Source organism: Leiobunum rupestre, chromosome 9, assembly GCF_980474605.1.
Source record: "Leiobunum rupestre chromosome 9, qqLeiRupe1.1.hap1, whole genome shotgun sequence".
In the NCBI taxonomy this organism is placed as follows: domain Eukaryota; kingdom Metazoa; phylum Arthropoda; class Arachnida; order Opiliones; family Sclerosomatidae; genus Leiobunum; species Leiobunum rupestre.
The window spans coordinates 33294012-33312624 of NC_143392.1; the positions used below are offsets into that span (position 1 = coordinate 33294012).

Here is an 18613-nt window from a genome sequence, read left to right on the forward strand (position 1 = left end):
TTAGCGCCTCCTGCCGTCGGAAGGGTAAAATTCATAAATTGTCTTCCCCCCCGCCCGTAAAACGTTCAGCGTAAAGGCTCGTGACTCTCGTCCAATGAAATTCGTACACAACCCTTCGTTAGCGTGTTATAAGGCTAGCTGCGTTCTCCTTGTGTTTGTTGCTCCTAGGTTGCAGATTGTGGAGGAACGATACTAACACAAATTTCCGGTAAATCGGCGGCGGGAATTTCGAATTTGGCCTGTTTACGGTTGAATTTCTAAGTATAACTGCGCGTGTTATATAATTTCGGAGAATACCGTTTATTGCGTAATATTTCAAAGTGATAATTAATTAATTAACATAGATAAGATTTAAAAACACGAGTCCAGGGTAAGTATAGAACGGGTAATGCTGAGATGACCAAGTTGGCGTACATAAACAATGTGATAATTGCTTAGGAGTGTAATACTAAAAATATGCTATAATGAAGCTTAAAAATAATAATCAACATTAAATATTTATTGATCACTTTGAAATTTACGCGATAAACATATCTAAAATGGATTAATATAACCATCGTAGGAACCTTTAGGAATTCAACAGAAAATAGGCAAAATTTTAAAATTTTGTATCTTTCCGCCAAATTTACTAGATGTTTTGCTTTACTTAACCCGCAACTGAGTATAGTAGAAAATAAGTATTTGAGATTAAAAATTACTAAACGTTGCAATGGTTATCACTTTGTAAGGGTTGAAATTTCGTTCGAATACGTAACAGCGTAAGTCTATTATTAATAACATATAATTTGCGTGTCAATTAATCAAAAAATTATTGAATTACACGTAGAACAGGCTTTTCCATAAAATAAGCTAGGCTTTCCGAACTTGTTTTTATGTAGTTCTTTCGTCACGAAATACGTTAATATTAATATGTAATATCATAAGTAACATATAACAATAAGTATGACAATTAACGAGATTTACAACCAAACTGATTTTCATAGTTATTGCGTAAACAAGATGTTTTCTCAGCACAGAGCCCTCTAGTGTCTAAAATACGCGAGACTTCCGCTAAGCCGAAATATCTGGTTTCCGATAGATAGGCGGAATATTGGGCTAAAATGATAAAAATTAAAAAGTTTCTCTCGGCGCCACGAGCTCATCTTTTTTTATCACGCGTGATTCGCACGCATCAAAACCAGAAGGCTAATGTTACTTTATAGAAAGGCCTATTTACCCTTATGTCCATGGCTTTTCGTATTAAAACGTCATCGATACGTCACCCGTGACGCAGCAGCAACGTCAAAACCAGAAGGTCAATGTTACTGTATATAAGGCCTATTCACCCTTATGTCCATGGCTTTTCGTAGTAAAACGTCATCGATACGTCACCCGTGACGCAGCAGCAACGTCAAAACCAGAAGGTCAATGTTACTGTATATAAGGCCTATTCACCCTTATGTCCATGGCTTTTCGTAGTAAAACGTCATCGATACGTCACCCGTGACGCAGCAGCAACGTCAAAACCAGAAGGCCAATGTTACTTTATAGAAAGTCATCCCAAAAAAGGATAAGCACCTCTAGCGATAAAAAAACGCAATTTAAAAACACCCAATATGACGACGAGGTAAAGAGCACGTATTAGGCCTAATGACCAGTCTAAAGTCCACCAAAAAAGTGTGGTTCTTATACAAATGAATCTCAGCAAACCTAGTAACGCTCATCAAAAATATCGATGAGAAATCGATGCCAACATTTTGTTACTGTACGATTTTTTGCGTTTCCGATTTCAAGATTAGCATCCGATGCTCATCAAAAACTATGGACCGAGGCTTAGTTTTATTTATTAACATTGTGGCAATAATTCTCTTTGAACCATTACTAACTATTTCAACACCAGTTTCTTCAAAGCAATGTAAAGGTACTATCACGCGCAAAAACGTAATTTTTAAATCGGTCAATTAAATATAAAAGTTTTCGCTTTTTTATGGTTTACCGCCATTTTCAACAACACCGATGACTGAAAGCGTAAGGTTCAACAAAATCTACGTCATCACAATGACGTTCAGACTCAGCGATTACAAATTTTAGAAAACTGCGGTTTTTAGTCGATGAGCTCTACTGAAAAGGGGACATCCCGAACTGTAACCCACCGATTTTGTTCACACTCGGGGGATTGATAGACCTTCGTGTAACTTGAAAAATCCTAAAGGGAATTTATTCAATGGGAAACCTTGTTGCCATGGCAACGAAAAATGTTTTTGACAACAACAAATTGAACATTTTCCCATTGAAAATAACATGGGATTCTGACCGATTTTTTCGTCAATTTTTATCTATTATTTTCTATTTTTTTGAATTTCAAATTTTTTAAATTTGTTAAAATTTTTCTCAAATTTAAATTTTTTGTTGTCAAAAACATTTTTCGTTGCTATAGCAAAACGGTTGCCCATTGAATAAATTCCCTTTAAGAGTTTTCAAGTTACATAAAGGTCTATCAATCCCCCAAGTTTAAACAAAATCGGTGGGTTACACTTCGGGATGTTTCCTCGTGAGTACTGACCGTAACCTAGGTCTATTATCCCCGGTACGAGAGTAGGGGGAATGAAAAACGCTTTTATCACGTGGCGAAACGTCAGATTTAGGGAACCAATGAGACACTGAGCTGATTTGACAAAAATTCGTCATTTTTCCAAAATAGAAAAAGAAATATTCTTTTTAAAACCAAAAGTAAATGAAGTTATCAGACTGCTATACTCCCCATGTTGGAGGCGTTTTCCTTATGAAGTTACATTTTGACCTCTAATTTGAAATTTTGCGCGCTCCTAGGCCGAAAAAAAAAGGTTTTGCTTTTATGAAACCATTTTTTATACATAGAAATAGCTTTACCCACAATTCCCAAGTGCAATTTATCGCGCCTAAAAGACGGGGATGGAAATTAGCTTTTATTTGACTCGATTTTCTCATCATTTTCATAAGGAGTGCTATTTTGATAACTTCGGTTCATTTACTTCTTGTAAAACTCAAAGATAAATAATTTACACAGTTATGTAAAACGTAATTATAACCTTATGGTATGTCAACTTTTAAGAGGTAATAGACGCTTCAACAAATCATCTTACCAGGAAATCGCCAAGAAGTAATATTTCCGGGAGCCAGGACCCGCAAGTCACTGTTTATATAGTGCTTGTTAAAATAATGGACATTTTTCACCTTTACGGCAGCAACAAGCGTTCCCCATGGCGTTCCCTGTTAACCAGGTAGCTTTTTTTTGACATATTAAGGCTTGACAAAAACACGAAGTTCGGTTTACAGGTGAAAAGTTTCCATTATACCCACAAGCACTATATAAACAATACCTCACGGGTCCTGGCTCTCGGAAATATTACTTCTTTGAGACTTCCTGGGAGGATGATTTATTGAAGCGCTTATTGTAGTTGATAATTGATTTTGCCTGTGAATCTTATATTTAATTTGAACGTTTGCATGACGCAAAAAGCAACGCGAAACCCGCCTTGAAGCTGCCTGTGTCTCCCCATCCGAGTTCTAAAAATATATCGTTCCCCTGATTGGCTGATTTTTGCCGCGCAAATCTGTCGCGTCGTCTGCGCAGTCGCAGTACTATAAGGTATCGATCGTCATTTTTCGCGCCCAAAATGTTTTCCCGCCAACGCCGGAGTTTTGCCGTACAAATATACATGCAAACCCGGCAGACAGAATATAACGTCATGGATTTAATCCTTTTCGCGTTGCCAGCTTTCACTCTTAATATTTAGTCCACGCGTCGTTTTTCCTACTAATTAATTAAAAGTGACTAATGAAGTAGTATTAAGGTACTGTGTAGCCGAGGCCTATATTTCGTTTCGCGTCTTTGGATTACGAAGTACCGTAACCGTTACAAAGACAACGATTTTAATTAAATTGAGTCCTAATCAAGATTATTGAATTTTTTTATTATTACGTTTCAGTGAACAATGTTAGTTACCTATTTTCCGTGTCTTAATTTTTGACTCGAAGGATCATACATTTTTAGCTTGACTTCTGGTCATTAACTCATAGTGGGCGCGTGCTTGCCATTGAGTTGGGAATATTCTGGGTTGCCACGGTACCTGGAAAACCTGAAATTCCTGGAAAAGTCAAGGAATTTCAATGTGGGTCAGAATTAAAATAGGAGTTTATTATCACTTGAGTTTCGTGACTTTGGCCGATCACAATTTTTAAATGAATTGCGATTGATGAATGATGAATTTATGATACGCTATGATCGCCATTATTTATGAATATTTAGGTAATTTTTCACTAGTCAAAGTGACTAGTGAGTCCCCAGATTTAGATTAAATTTAGAAGTCAGAGCATTTATTTTAGTAGTCATATGCCGTGACTAGTGCCTTAGGTCTAATCCTGGTATCGACTCTCACATCTATCATTAGTCGGTGGTGTCATCTATCTTTCAAAGAAAATTTCTATATTTTAAATGTCATGTGCTTATACTCTGTACACGCTAGTGGTAGATAGCACCACTGGCTTAAATTATTCTCACCGCTGCACGCTGGTTTGCCGTTGATGACGCCACCGACTAATAATAACTGTTTCGGTTCGTACGTGATTTCAAGAAAGTGCTCCCAGCCATCAAAAACAATTTTGGCTCTAGAAGTACTATATTCAAAACTCAATAGTGCAAGGAGCCGTGCCAAGGCCTAGGACCAGGGCTTGATAATTTGTTTTAGAGTCGTTTACATTTACCGCTGGAGGCGTTTATCTTCTTTGTTTATGACATGACGTCAATTCACACTTAGCTATAAGTAATTATATCGACTAACTGACACACTTATTTAATATAATTATAGATTAACCTTTCGAATAAACTACTAGACCCGAATCACATACAAAACCCCCATTTCTCGCGAAACGTTTCCACCAAAATTTTTATTTAATTTTATTAATTAATTAATTTAAACGTTAAATGCCGAGGTAAAATTAATATTAGGCCTAACGTCGTTCGCTTATTACTATTTGGGTGGAAATATTACCAATATCGCACACTGTGGAGCTACAAGCGCCGCTGCTCTGATATAACCAAGAGCGAAATCTAAATTCGGATCCAGTAGTTTATTGGTCCAAGGTCAATTTTGAATATTTTATCAGGCTAAATTTGAATAGTATCAAACTATAAATGGGATTGAATCGTTAACAGTTCGCTTCTATTGTACAGAACCTTATCGACTCCGAGGAAGAACCTTTGCAACTACTCTTATCTAAGGTGAGCTCTCGTCGACCTCTGGTACTACTCATAGACGGGTTGGACCGCATAGCACCCTACTCAAGCCGGGATCTCAGATGGCTACCCAAAAACCTACCCCCTCACGTCCGACTCATCCTAACAGTGCGGGACGACACCGAGGAGCTGAAGGCACTCAAGGTAAATATCAACACGTACCTACCACCATCCTCTATAGAAATACCGCGCCACTGATTGGATTAACTATTGTTCTCGTTCGTAAATCCCTCGCAGAAATATCCCTCAAAACGACCTTCGTTGTCACTTTGACTTTATCAGATCATTTTCATTTCCAAGTTTCACTTCGAAGCCTGTAGGGTTACGGATGGACAGTGAGGGTTAAATCCGATTTCCCATTCTCTATATCCAACTTAAGTCCGTTTGTTTTATATATATTTTGCCCGTCACAGCGAGCCTATTCGTCGAATAGACATCATCGATTCTGATGGCATCGCTATATCCCAAATCTTGGGATCCACCACCACTCGTTGTTTTTCGTTGGGCCTTTTTGGCTTACATCTATTAGCGAATACACGTCTATTTTCCCCTTCCGCCAGTGGAATGGCGTTTTTGTTTTGCTTGCGTTAGCAATTTCCTTTTTAGGTACGAATGTAGTCTTAGCTAAGTACGGAGTTAAAGGTAGGGATACGGTGAAGTTTATATCGACGAAAGTATACCTTCACCTAATAGATAAGAATAGTTCTAGGGTTCTATGGGGGGGTTTTTTTTGCATTCTTATCCCTGTTTTTTTTTCCGCTGCTGGCATCCCTTCATCCTTAGGCCAGCAACTCATTTGATTTCCGATGCCATCTATTCGGTCTCTTTTCTCGTGTTGTCATAGGAAGTTCCCGGAGTCCCTGATAGTTTCGACCATCTCTGTTTTTCTTTCCCCTTTTAGTCGATTTCTTCTTTCCCTTACATTGGCTCTTCGATTTCTCGCCGATACTTTCTCGAGGCTGGTTTTCTTGATTAAAAAAGGGCCGTCATGGCGCTGTACTCCGAATAGGACGTCGCTGGTTCCGGGTTAATGAAAATATCTGGACAAATTGAGTTAGTTACGCATTGGGAAAAACCAAATTTCTCCCGCCTATATAATGATTAAATTATTCCCGCGCGAAGGAGCTCCCACTTATTTTCTTAGCGTTTTCTTCGTCCACATCGCCTTCGTTATAAAGTGCGACGAAAAAAGAAGTAGCGATTTAGCGAGTATAAGGGATAACGGTTACTATGTTATGGAAATGATGCTGGATTATACAAGGGGAATTAAGCCTGTATTGGTTTATTAAATTAAGTAGGAAGATACGGTTATATCTCGGGTCGATAGTGGGAAACCAGGACGGGGATTGTGCCGATCCTATGAGCCATTAGATGGATAGGAAAATTCAGAATTCGAGATAGGTAACGTTACTTAATAGGCCAAAACTATTCACTCGCTTTGTGACGAAAAGAGTACACTTTTTACCCCAAACTACCAGCCAAAATGTATTTTGAAGTTCCTCGCTATTTCCTGAAAATTACCTCAAAACTAGCCAATAGTTTTCGCCTTATATGAAACAGTTTAAAAATGCTCGGGTCTGAGACATGGGAAATACTCAAATACAAGGTGGTCATTAGAATTACGGCGGTAAATTTCAAATTACCCAACGATCCACAAATTCTTAACGTTGCTCCAAACTTTACTAGCACTTTTAGTCCATGAAACGTTCAGGGATTATTCTTGTTGCCATGGATATCTCAAATAATTAGCTTTTCACGATGCTGGTAACGCAATTTATGAAATGTCTCGTATCTCTGGTTCTGTTGGTCGGTATCAGCTTTTCCGTATGGCAATAGTTTATGATGTCAATAGGATATGATATTATTATTCAAAAACCCAGTTACGCAATAAAGTCATATTATTCTGCCCCATAGAATTATTGTTCATTCCAGCTATCATTGAAGAAAATGGAACCAATAGTTTCTTAGTTTTGTCCACCATTTTGCAAGATTCCCGTCATGTTTATAACACGTGTAACTCGAAATCTGCGTAACTTAACAAATGAGTTGTCGTTCTTTTTCTGTGTTATAACTATCTCTAGACGACCGTATTATAGAAAGGTCAAAGGTCTTTTTCAGTAAAGACCTTAAAAGAAATTCGAATTTGTTTTACTTTTTACAACTGCATTTATCACAGTCTTAGCTCAAACTGTAGCTAAAGTATTTTTGTCAATTTTATTAAGATTTCTGAACACTTTAGCAGAATCTATGGGAATTTTACTTCTGTTGAAAATCATTTTTGTAGGGCTTTATGTTTAGCTAAAAGATCTTTTAGAATATATACCGTCTTTTATAGTAACTTTTATAGTTATTTCTACTTAATAGAGCGTTCTATAAAATCGGCCCAAAACCGGCCAAACGTTTCATACAGACTATAGAGCTAGTTCAGAAGGACTAACAACATTTGTTATTCTTTGGTTTAAGAGAATTCGGCTTATGTCCTGTCTTTATAGGAATATTTTAGAGACGTACCTATTAGGAGTTGTACGAGGCACCCTAGGTGTTGAAGTATTTTCATGATCTATGTTTCTTTTTAAACCCGTGGATTTGGGACAAGTATTTTGCTTATTTGCCATCATAAATTTTTTACAAAAATTATTTTAAATAATAAAAACGGCGCGAAAAGCCGTAAATTAGTGAAGCCTAGGCTAGCAACTATGCTACTCCTAAAAATCGACTGCTCTCAATTTCTTACGGGTTTGCCAGATAAATATTTTTCTCTCACACGAAAAACCGGCCAAACTCAAAAGGGGGAAAGCACACCACACCGATTTTATAGAACGCTCTATTGGGTATTTCATCAACGTGTGTTTTTACAAATCAGTTTAAATATGGATCTCTAAGCAAAATAACGAATTGGTTCTCCATCCACTTAAGTTAAGTTCTCTATGGTACTCTTCTTCAGTTTTCTATGCTCAATTAAACGTGTAATCTACAGTTTAAATGGATCTCTAAGCAAAATAACGAATTGGTTCTCCATCCACTTAGATTAAGTTCTCTATGGTACTCTTCTTCAGTTTTCTATGCTCAATTAAACGTGTAATCTACAGTTTAAATGGATCTCTAAGCAAAATAACGAATTTGTTCTCCATCCACTTAGATTAAGTTCTCTATGGTACTCTTCTTCAGTTTTCTCTGCTCAATTAAACGTGTAATCTACAGTTTAAATGGATATCTAAGCAAAACAACGAATTTGTTCTCCATCCACTCAGATTAAGTTCTCTATGGTGGTCTTCTTCAGTTTTCTATGCTCAATTAAACGTGTAATCTACAGTTTAAATGGATCTCTAAGCAAAATAACGAATTGGTTCTCCATCCACTCAGATTAAGTTCTCTATGGTGGTCTTCTTCAGTTTTCTCTGCTCAATTAAACGTGTAATCTACAGTTAAATGGATCTCTAAGCAAAATAACGAATTGGCTCTCCATCCACTTAGATTAAGTTCTCTATGGTGGTCTTCTTCAGTTTTCTATGCTCAATTAAACGTGTAATCTACAGTTTAAATGGATCTCTAAGCAAAATAACGAATTGGTTCTCCATCCACTTAGATTAAGTTCTCTATGGTACTCTTCTTCAGTTTTCTCTGCTCAATTAAACGTGTAATCTACAGTTTAAATGGATCTCTAAGCAAAATAACGAATTGGTTCTCCATCCACTTAGATTAAGTTCTCTATGGTACTCTTCTTCAGTTTTCTCTGCTCAATTAAACGTGTAATCTACAGTTTAAATGGATCTCTAAGCAAAACAACGAATTTGTTCTCCATCCACTCAGATTAAGTTCTCTATGGTGGTCTTCTTCAGTTTTCTATGCTCAATTAAACGTGTAATCTACAGTTAAATGGATCTCTAAGCAAAATAACGAATTTGTTCTCCATCCACTTAGATTAAGTTCTCTATGGTACTCTTCTTCAGTTTTCTCTGCTCAATTAAACGTGTAATCTACAGTTAAATGGATCTCTAAGCAAAATAACGAATTGGCTCTCCATCCACTTAGATTAAGTTCTCTATGGTGGTCTTCTTCAGTTTTCTATGCTCAATTAAACGTGTAATCTACAGTTAAATGGATCTCTAAGCAAAATAACGAATTTGTTCTCCATCCACTTAGATTAAGTTCTCTATGGTACTCTTCTTCAGTTTTCTATGCTCAATTAAACGTGTAATCTACAGTTTAAATGGATCTCTAAGCAAAATAACGAATTGGTTCTCCATCCACTTAGATTAAGTTCTCTATGGTACTCTTCTTCAGTTTTCTATGCTCAATTAAACGTGTAATCTACAGTTTAAATGGATCTCTAAGCAAAATAACGAATTTGTTCTCCATCCACTTAGATTAAGTTCTCTATGGTACTCTTCTTCAGTTTTCTCTGCTCAATTAAACGTGTAATCTACAGTTTAAATGGATCTCTAAGCAAAACAACGAATTTGTTCTCCATCCACTCAGATTAAGTTCTCTATGGTGGTCTTCTTCAGTTTTCTATGCTCAATTAAACGTGTAATCTACAGTTTAAATGGATCTCTAAGCAAAATAACGAATTGGTTCTCCATCCACTCAGATTAAGTTCTCTATGGTGGTCTTCTTCAGTTTTCTCTGCTCAATTAAACGTGTAATCTACAGTTAAATGGATCTCTAAGCAAAATAAGGAATTGGCTCTCCATCCACTTAGATTAAGTTCTCTATGGTGATCTTCTTCAGTTTTCTATGCTCAATTAAACGTGTAATCTACAGTTTAAATGGATCTCTAAGCAAAACAACGAATTTGTTCTCCATCCACTCAGATTAAGTTCTCTATGGTGGTCTTCTTCAGTTTTCTATGCTCAATTAAACGTGTAATCTACAGTTAAATGGATCTCTAAGCCAAATAACGAATTTGTTCTCCATCCACTTAGATTAAGTTCTCTATGGTACTCTTCTTCAGTTTTCTCTGCTCAATTAAACGTGTAATCTACAGTTAAATGGATCTCTAAGCAAAATAACGAATTGGTTCATCGTCCACTTAGATTAAGTTCTCTATGGTACTCTTCTTCAGTTTTCTCTGCTCAATTAAACGTGTAATCTACAGTTAAATGGATCTCTAAGCAAAATAACGAATTGGTTCATCGTCCACTTAGATTAAGTTCTCTATGGTACTCTTCTTCAGTTTTCTCTGCTCAATTAAACGTGTAATCTACAGTTAAATGGATCTCTAAGCAAAATAACGAATTTGTTCTCCATCCACTTAGATTAAATTCTCTATGGTGGTCTTCTTCAGTTTTCTATGCTCAATTAAACGTGTAATCTAGAGTTTAAATGGATCTCTAAGCAAAATAACGAATTTGTTCTCCATCCACTTAGATTAAGTTCTCTATGGTACTCTTCTTCAGTTTTCTCTGCTCAATTAAACGTGTAATCTACAGTTAAATGGATCTCTAAGCAAAATAACGAATTGGTTCTCCATCCACTTAGATTAAATTCTCTATGGTGGTCTTCTTCAGTTTTCTATGCTCAATTAAACGTGTAATCTAGAGTTTAAATGGATCTCTAAGCAAAATAACGAATTTGTTCTCCATCCACTTAGATTAAGTTCTCTATGGTACTCTTCTTCAGTTTTCTATGCTCAATTAAACGTGTAATCTACAGTTTAAATGGATCTCTAAGCAAAATAACGAATTGGTTCTCCATCCACTCAGATTAAGTTCTCTATGGTACTCTTCTTCAGTTTTCTATGCTCATTTAAACGTGTAATCTACAGTTTAAATGGATCTCTAAGCAAAATAACGAATTGGTTCTCCATCCACTCAGATTAAGTTCTCTATGGTACTCTTCTTCAGTTTTCTATGCTCAATTAAACGTGTAATCTACAGTTTAAATGGATCTCTAAGCAAAATAACGAATTTGTTCTCCATCCACTCAGATTAAGTTCTCTATGGTACTCTTCTTCAGTTTTCTATGCTCAATTAAACGTGTAATCTACAGTTTAAATGGATCTCTAAGCAAAATAACGAATTGGTTCTCCATCCACTCAGATTAAGTTCTCTATGGTACTCTTCTTCAGTTTTCTATGCTCAATTAAACGTGTAATCTACAGTTTAAATGGATCTCTAAGCAAAATAACGAATTTGTTCTCCATCCACTTAGATTAAGTTCTCTATGGTACTCTTCTTCAGTTTTCTATGCTCAATTAAACGTGTAATCTACAGTTTAAATGGATCTCTAAGCAAAATAACGAATTTGTTCTCCATCCATTCAAATTAAGTTCTCTATGGTGGTCTTCTTCAGTTTTCTATGCTCAATTAAACGTGTAATCTACAGTTTAAATGGATCTCTAAGCAAAATAACGAATTGATTCATCGTCCACTTAGATTAAGTTCTCTATGGTGGTCTTCTTCAGTTTTCTCTGCTCAATTAAACGTGTAATCTACAGTTAAATGGATCTCTAAGCAAAATAACGAATTGGTTCATCGTCCACTTAGATTAAGTTCTCTATGGTACTCTTCTTCAGTTTTCTCTGCTCAATTAAACGTGTAATCTACAGTTAAATGGATCTCTAAGCAAAATAACGAATTTGTTCTCCATCCACTTAGATTAAATTCTCTATGGTGGTCTTCTTCAGTTTTCTATGCTCAATTAAACGTGTAATCTAGAGTTTAAATGGATCTCTAAGCAAAATAACGAATTTGTTCTCCATCCACTTAGATTAAGTTCTCTATGGTACTCTTCTTCAGTTTTCTCTGCTCAATTAAACGTGTAATCTACAGTTAAATGGATCTCTAAGCAAAATAACGAATTGGTTCTCCATCCACTTAGATTAAATTCTCTATGGTGGTCTTCTTCAGTTTTCTATGCTCAATTAAACGTGTAATCTAGAGTTTAAATGGATCTCTAAGCAAAATAACGAATTTGTTCTCCATCCACTTAGATTAAGTTCTCTATGGTACTCTTCTTCAGTTTTCTATGCTCAATTAAACGTGTAATCTACAGTTTAAATGGATCTCTAAGCAAAATAACGAATTGGTTCTCCATCCACTCAGATTAAGTTCTCTATGGTACTCTTCTTCAGTTTTCTATGCTCATTTAAACGTGTAATCTACAGTTTAAATGGATCTCTAAGCAAAATAACGAATTGGTTCTCCATCCACTCAGATTAAGTTCTCTATGGTACTCTTCTTCAGTTTTCTATGCTCAATTAAACGTGTAATCTACAGTTTAAATGGATCTCTAAGCAAAATAACGAATTTGTTCTCCATCCACTCAGATTAAGTTCTCTATGGTACTCTTCTTCAGTTTTCTATGCTCAATTAAACGTGTAATCTACAGTTTAAATGGATCTCTAAGCAAAATAACGAATTGGTTCTCCATCCACTCAGATTAAGTTCTCTATGGTACTCTTCTTCAGTTTTCTATGCTCAATTAAACGTGTAATCTACAGTTTAAATGGATCTCTAAGCAAAATAACGAATTTGTTCTCCATCCACTTAGATTAAGTTCTCTATGGTACTCTTCTTCAGTTTTCTATGCTCAATTAAACGTGTAATCTACAGTTTAAATGGATCTCTAAGCAAAATAACGAATTTGTTCTCCATCCATTCAAATTAAGTTCTCTATGGTGGTCTTCTTCAGTTTTCTATGCTCAATTAAACGTGTAATCTAGAGTTTAAATGGATCTCTAAGCAAAATAACGAATTGGTTCTCCATCCACTTAGATTAAGTTCTCTATGGTACTCTTCTTCAGTTTTCTATGCTCAATTAAACGTGTAATCTACAGTTTAAATGGATCTCTAAGCAAAATAACGAATTTGTTCTCCATCCACTTAGATTAAGTTCTCTATGGTACTCTTCTTCAGTTTTCTCTGCTCAATTAAACGTGTAATCTACAGTTTAAATGGATCTCTAAGCAAAACAACGAATTTGTTCTCCATCCACTCAGATTAAGTTCTCTATGGTGGTCTTCTTCAGTTTTCTATGCTCAATTAAACGTGTAATCTACAGTTTAAATGGATCTCTAAGCAAAATAACGAATTGGTTCTCCATCCACTCAGATTAAGTTCTCTATGGTGGTCTTCTTCAGTTTTCTCTGCTCAATTAAACGTGTAATCTACAGTTAAATGGATCTCTAAGCAAAATAAGGAATTGGCTCTCCATCCACTTAGATTAAGTTCTCTATGGTGATCTTCTTCAGTTTTCTATGCTCAATTAAACGTGTAATCTACAGTTTAAATGGATCTCTAAGCAAAACAACGAATTTGTTCTCCATCCACTCAGATTAAGTTCTCTATGGTGGTCTTCTTCAGTTTTCTATGCTCAATTAAACGTGTAATCTACAGTTAAATGGATCTCTAAGCCAAATAACGAATTTGTTCTCCATCCACTTAGATTAAGTTCTCTATGGTACTCTTCTTCAGTTTTCTCTGCTCAATTAAACGTGTAATCTACAGTTAAATGGATCTCTAAGCAAAATAACGAATTGGTTCATCGTCCACTTAGATTAAGTTCTCTATGGTACTCTTCTTCAGTTTTCTCTGCTCAATTAAACGTGTAATCTACAGTTAAATGGATCTCTAAGCAAAATAACGAATTGGTTCATCGTCCACTTAGATTAAGTTCTCTATGGTACTCTTCTTCAGTTTTCTCTGCTCAATTAAACGTGTAATCTACAGTTAAATGGATCTCTAAGCAAAATAACGAATTTGTTCTCCATCCACTTAGATTAAATTCTCTATGGTGGTCTTCTTCAGTTTTCTATGCTCAATTAAACGTGTAATCTAGAGTTTAAATGGATCTCTAAGCAAAATAACGAATTTGTTCTCCATCCACTTAGATTAAGTTCTCTATGGTACTCTTCTTCAGTTTTCTCTGCTCAATTAAACGTGTAATCTACAGTTAAATGGATCTCTAAGCAAAATAACGAATTGGTTCTCCATCCACTTAGATTAAATTCTCTATGGTGGTCTTCTTCAGTTTTCTATGCTCAATTAAACGTGTAATCTAGAGTTTAAATGGATCTCTAAGCAAAATAACGAATTTGTTCTCCATCCACTTAGATTAAGTTCTCTATGGTACTCTTCTTCAGTTTTCTATGCTCAATTAAACGTGTAATCTACAGTTTAAATGGATCTCTAAGCAAAATAACGAATTGGTTCTCCATCCACTCAGATTAAGTTCTCTATGGTACTCTTCTTCAGTTTTCTATGCTCATTTAAACGTGTAATCTACAGTTTAAATGGATCTCTAAGCAAAATAACGAATTGGTTCTCCATCCACTCAGATTAAGTTCTCTATGGTACTCTTCTTCAGTTTTCTATGCTCAATTAAACGTGTAATCTACAGTTTAAATGGATCTCTAAGCAAAATAACGAATTTGTTCTCCATCCACTCAGATTAAGTTCTCTATGGTACTCTTCTTCAGTTTTCTATGCTCAATTAAACGTGTAATCTACAGTTTAAATGGATCTCTAAGCAAAATAACGAATTGGTTCTCCATCCACTCAGATTAAGTTCTCTATGGTACTCTTCTTCAGTTTTCTATGCTCAATTAAACGTGTAATCTACAGTTTAAATGGATCTCTAAGCAAAATAACGAATTTGTTCTCCATCCACTTAGATTAAGTTCTCTATGGTACTCTTCTTCAGTTTTCTATGCTCAATTAAACGTGTAATCTACAGTTTAAATGGATCTCTAAGCAAAATAACGAATTTGTTCTCCATCCATTCAAATTAAGTTCTCTATGGTGGTCTTCTTCAGTTTTCTATGCTCAATTAAACGTGTAATCTACAGTTTAAATGGATCTCTAAGCAAAATAACGAATTGATTCATCGTCCACTTAGATTAAGTTCTCTATGGTGGTCTTCTTCAGTTTTCTCTGCTCAATTAAACGTGTAATCTACAGTTAAATGGATCTCTAAGCAAAATAACGAATTGGTTCATCGTCCACTTAGATTAAGTTCTCTATGGTACTCTTCTTCAGTTTTCTCTGCTCAATTAAACGTGTAATCTACAGTTAAATGGATCTCTAAGCAAAATAACGAATTTGTTCTCCATCCACTTAGATTAAATTCTCTATGGTGGTCTTCTTCAGTTTTCTATGCTCAATTAAACGTGTAATCTAGAGTTTAAATGGATCTCTAAGCAAAATAACGAATTTGTTCTCCATCCACTTAGATTAAGTTCTCTATGGTACTCTTCTTCAGTTTTCTCTGCTCAATTAAACGTGTAATCTACAGTTAAATGGATCTCTAAGCAAAATAACGAATTGGTTCTCCATCCACTTAGATTAAATTCTCTATGGTGGTCTTCTTCAGTTTTCTATGCTCAATTAAACGTGTAATCTAGAGTTTAAATGGATCTCTAAGCAAAATAACGAATTTGTTCTCCATCCACTTAGATTAAGTTCTCTATGGTACTCTTCTTCAGTTTTCTATGCTCAATTAAACGTGTAATCTACAGTTTAAATGGATCTCTAAGCAAAATAACGAATTGGTTCTCCATCCACTCAGATTAAGTTCTCTATGGTACTCTTCTTCAGTTTTCTATGCTCATTTAAACGTGTAATCTACAGTTTAAATGGATCTCTAAGCAAAATAACGAATTGGTTCTCCATCCACTCAGATTAAGTTCTCTATGGTACTCTTCTTCAGTTTTCTATGCTCAATTAAACGTGTAATCTACAGTTTAAATGGATCTCTAAGCAAAATAACGAATTTGTTCTCCATCCACTCAGATTAAGTTCTCTATGGTACTCTTCTTCAGTTTTCTATGCTCAATTAAACGTGTAATCTACAGTTTAAATGGATCTCTAAGCAAAATAACGAATTGGTTCTCCATCCACTCAGATTAAGTTCTCTATGGTACTCTTCTTCAGTTTTCTATGCTCAATTAAACGTGTAATCTACAGTTTAAATGGATCTCTAAGCAAAATAACGAATTTGTTCTCCATCCACTTAGATTAAGTTCTCTATGGTACTCTTCTTCAGTTTTCTATGCTCAATTAAACGTGTAATCTACAGTTTAAATGGATCTCTAAGCAAAATAACGAATTTGTTCTCCATCCATTCAAATTAAGTTCTCTATGGTGGTCTTCTTCAGTTTTCTATGCTCAATTAAACGTGTAATCTAGAGTTTAAATGGATCTCTAAGCAAAATAACGAATTTGTTCTCCATCCACTTAGATTAAGTTCTCTATGGTACTCTTCTTCAGTTTTCTCTGCTCAATTAAACGTGTAATCTACAGTTAAATGGATCTCTAAGCAAAATAACGAATTGGTTCTCCATCCACTTAGATTAAATTCTCTATGGTGGTCTTCTTCAGTTTTCTATGCTCAATTAAACGTGTAATCTAGAGTTTAAATGGATCTCTAAGCAAAATAACGAATTTGTTCTCCATCCACTTAGATTAAGTTCTCTATGGTACTCTTCTTCAGTTTTCTATGCTCAATTAAACGTGTAATCTACAGTTTAAATGGATCTCTAAGCAAAATAACGAATTGGTTCTCCATCCACTCAGATTAAGTTCTCTATGGTACTCTTCTTCAGTTTTCTATGCTCATTTAAACGTGTAATCTACAGTTTAAATGGATCTCTAAGCAAAATAACGAATTGGTTCTCCATCCACTCAGATTAAGTTCTCTATGGTACTCTTCTTCAGTTTTCTATGCTCAATTAAACGTGTAATCTACAGTTTAAATGGATCTCTAAGCAAAATAACGAATTTGTTCTCCATCCACTCAGATTAAGTTCTCTATGGTACTCTTCTTCAGTTTTCTATGCTCAATTAAACGTGTAATCTACAGTTTAAATGGATCTCTAAGCAAAATAACGAATTGGTTCTCCATCCACTCAGATTAAGTTCTCTATGGTACTCTTCTTCAGTTTTCTATGCTCAATTAAACGTGTAATCTACAGTTTAAATGGATCTCTAAGCAAAATAACGAATTTGTTCTCCATCCACTTAGATTAAGTTCTCTATGGTACTCTTCTTCAGTTTTCTATGCTCAATTAAACGTGTAATCTACAGTTTAAATGGATCTCTAAGCAAAATAACGAATTTGTTCTCCATCCATTCAAATTAAGTTCTCTATGGTGGTCTTCTTCAGTTTTCTATGCTCAATTAAACGTGTAATCTAGAGTTTAAATGGATCTCTAAGCAAAATAACGAATTTGTTCTCCATCCACTTAGATTAAGTTCTCTATGGTACTCTTCTTCAGTTTTCTCTGCTCAATTAAACGTGTAATCTACAGTTAAATGGATCTCTAAGCAAAATAACGAATTGGTTCTCCATCCACTTAGATTAAATTCTCTATGGTGGTCTTCTTCAGTTTTCTATGCTCAATTAAACGTGTAATCTAGAGTTTAAATGGATCTCTAAGCAAAATAACGAATTTGTTCTCCATCCACTTAGATTAAGTTCTCTATGGTACTCTTCTTCAGTTTTCTATGCTCAATTAAACGTGTAATCTACAGTTTAAATGGATCTCTAAGCAAAATAACGAATTGGTTCTCCATCCACTCAGATTAAGTTCTCTATGGTACTCTTCTTCAGTTTTCTATGCTCATTTAAACGTGTAATCTACAGTTTAAATGGATCTCTAAGCAAAATAACGAATTGGTTCTCCATCCACTCAGATTAAGTTCTCTATGGTACTCTTCTTCAGTTTTCTATGCTCAATTAAACGTGTAATCTACAGTTTAAATGGATCTCTAAGCAAAATAACGAATTTGTTCTCCATCCACTCAGTTTAAGTTCTCTATGGTACTCTTCTTCAGTTTTCTATGCTCAATTAAACGTGTAATCTACAGTTTAAATGGATCTCTAAGCAAAATAACGAATTGGTTCTCCATCCACTCAGATTAAGTTCTCTATGGTACTCTTCTTCAGTTTTCTATGCTCAATTAAACGTGTAATCTACAGTTTAAATGGATCTCTAAGCAAAATAACGAATTTGTTCTCCATCCACTTAGATTAAGTTCTCTATGGTACTCTTCTTCAGTTTTCTATGCTCAATTAAACGTGTAATCTACAGTTTAAATGGATCTCTAAGCAAAATAACGAATTTGTTCTCCATCCATTCAAATTAAGTTCTCTATGGTGGTCTTCTTCAGTTTTCTATGCTCAATTAAACGTGTAATCTACAGTTTAAATGGATCTCTAAGCAAAATAACGAATTGATTCATCGTCCACTTAGATTAAGTTCTCTATGGTGGTCTTCTTCAGTTTTCTCTGCTCAATTAAACGTGTAATCTACAGTTAAATGGATCTCTAAGCAAAATAACGAATTGGTTCATCGTCCACTTAGATTAAGTTCTCTATGGTGGTCTTCTTCAGTTTTCTATGCTCAATTAAACGTGT

At 35.2% G+C, this 18613-nt stretch overlaps 1 protein-coding gene across 4 annotated transcripts in view; it reads left to right on the forward strand.

Annotated features, from left to right (window-relative positions):
• LOC149927193 (NACHT and WD repeat domain-containing protein 2) overlaps positions 1-18613 on the forward strand; it is a 169761-nt gene that overhangs the window by 86268 nt on the left and 64880 nt on the right. For all 4 annotated transcript variants that reach the window (XM_090159550.1, XM_090159549.1, XM_090159547.1 and 1 more), the window contains one exon: positions 5192-5398. In XM_090159550.1, coding sequence (XP_090015676.1) covers positions 5192-5398 — 207 coding nt within the window. The remainder of the gene's footprint in view (positions 1-5191; positions 5399-18613) is intronic.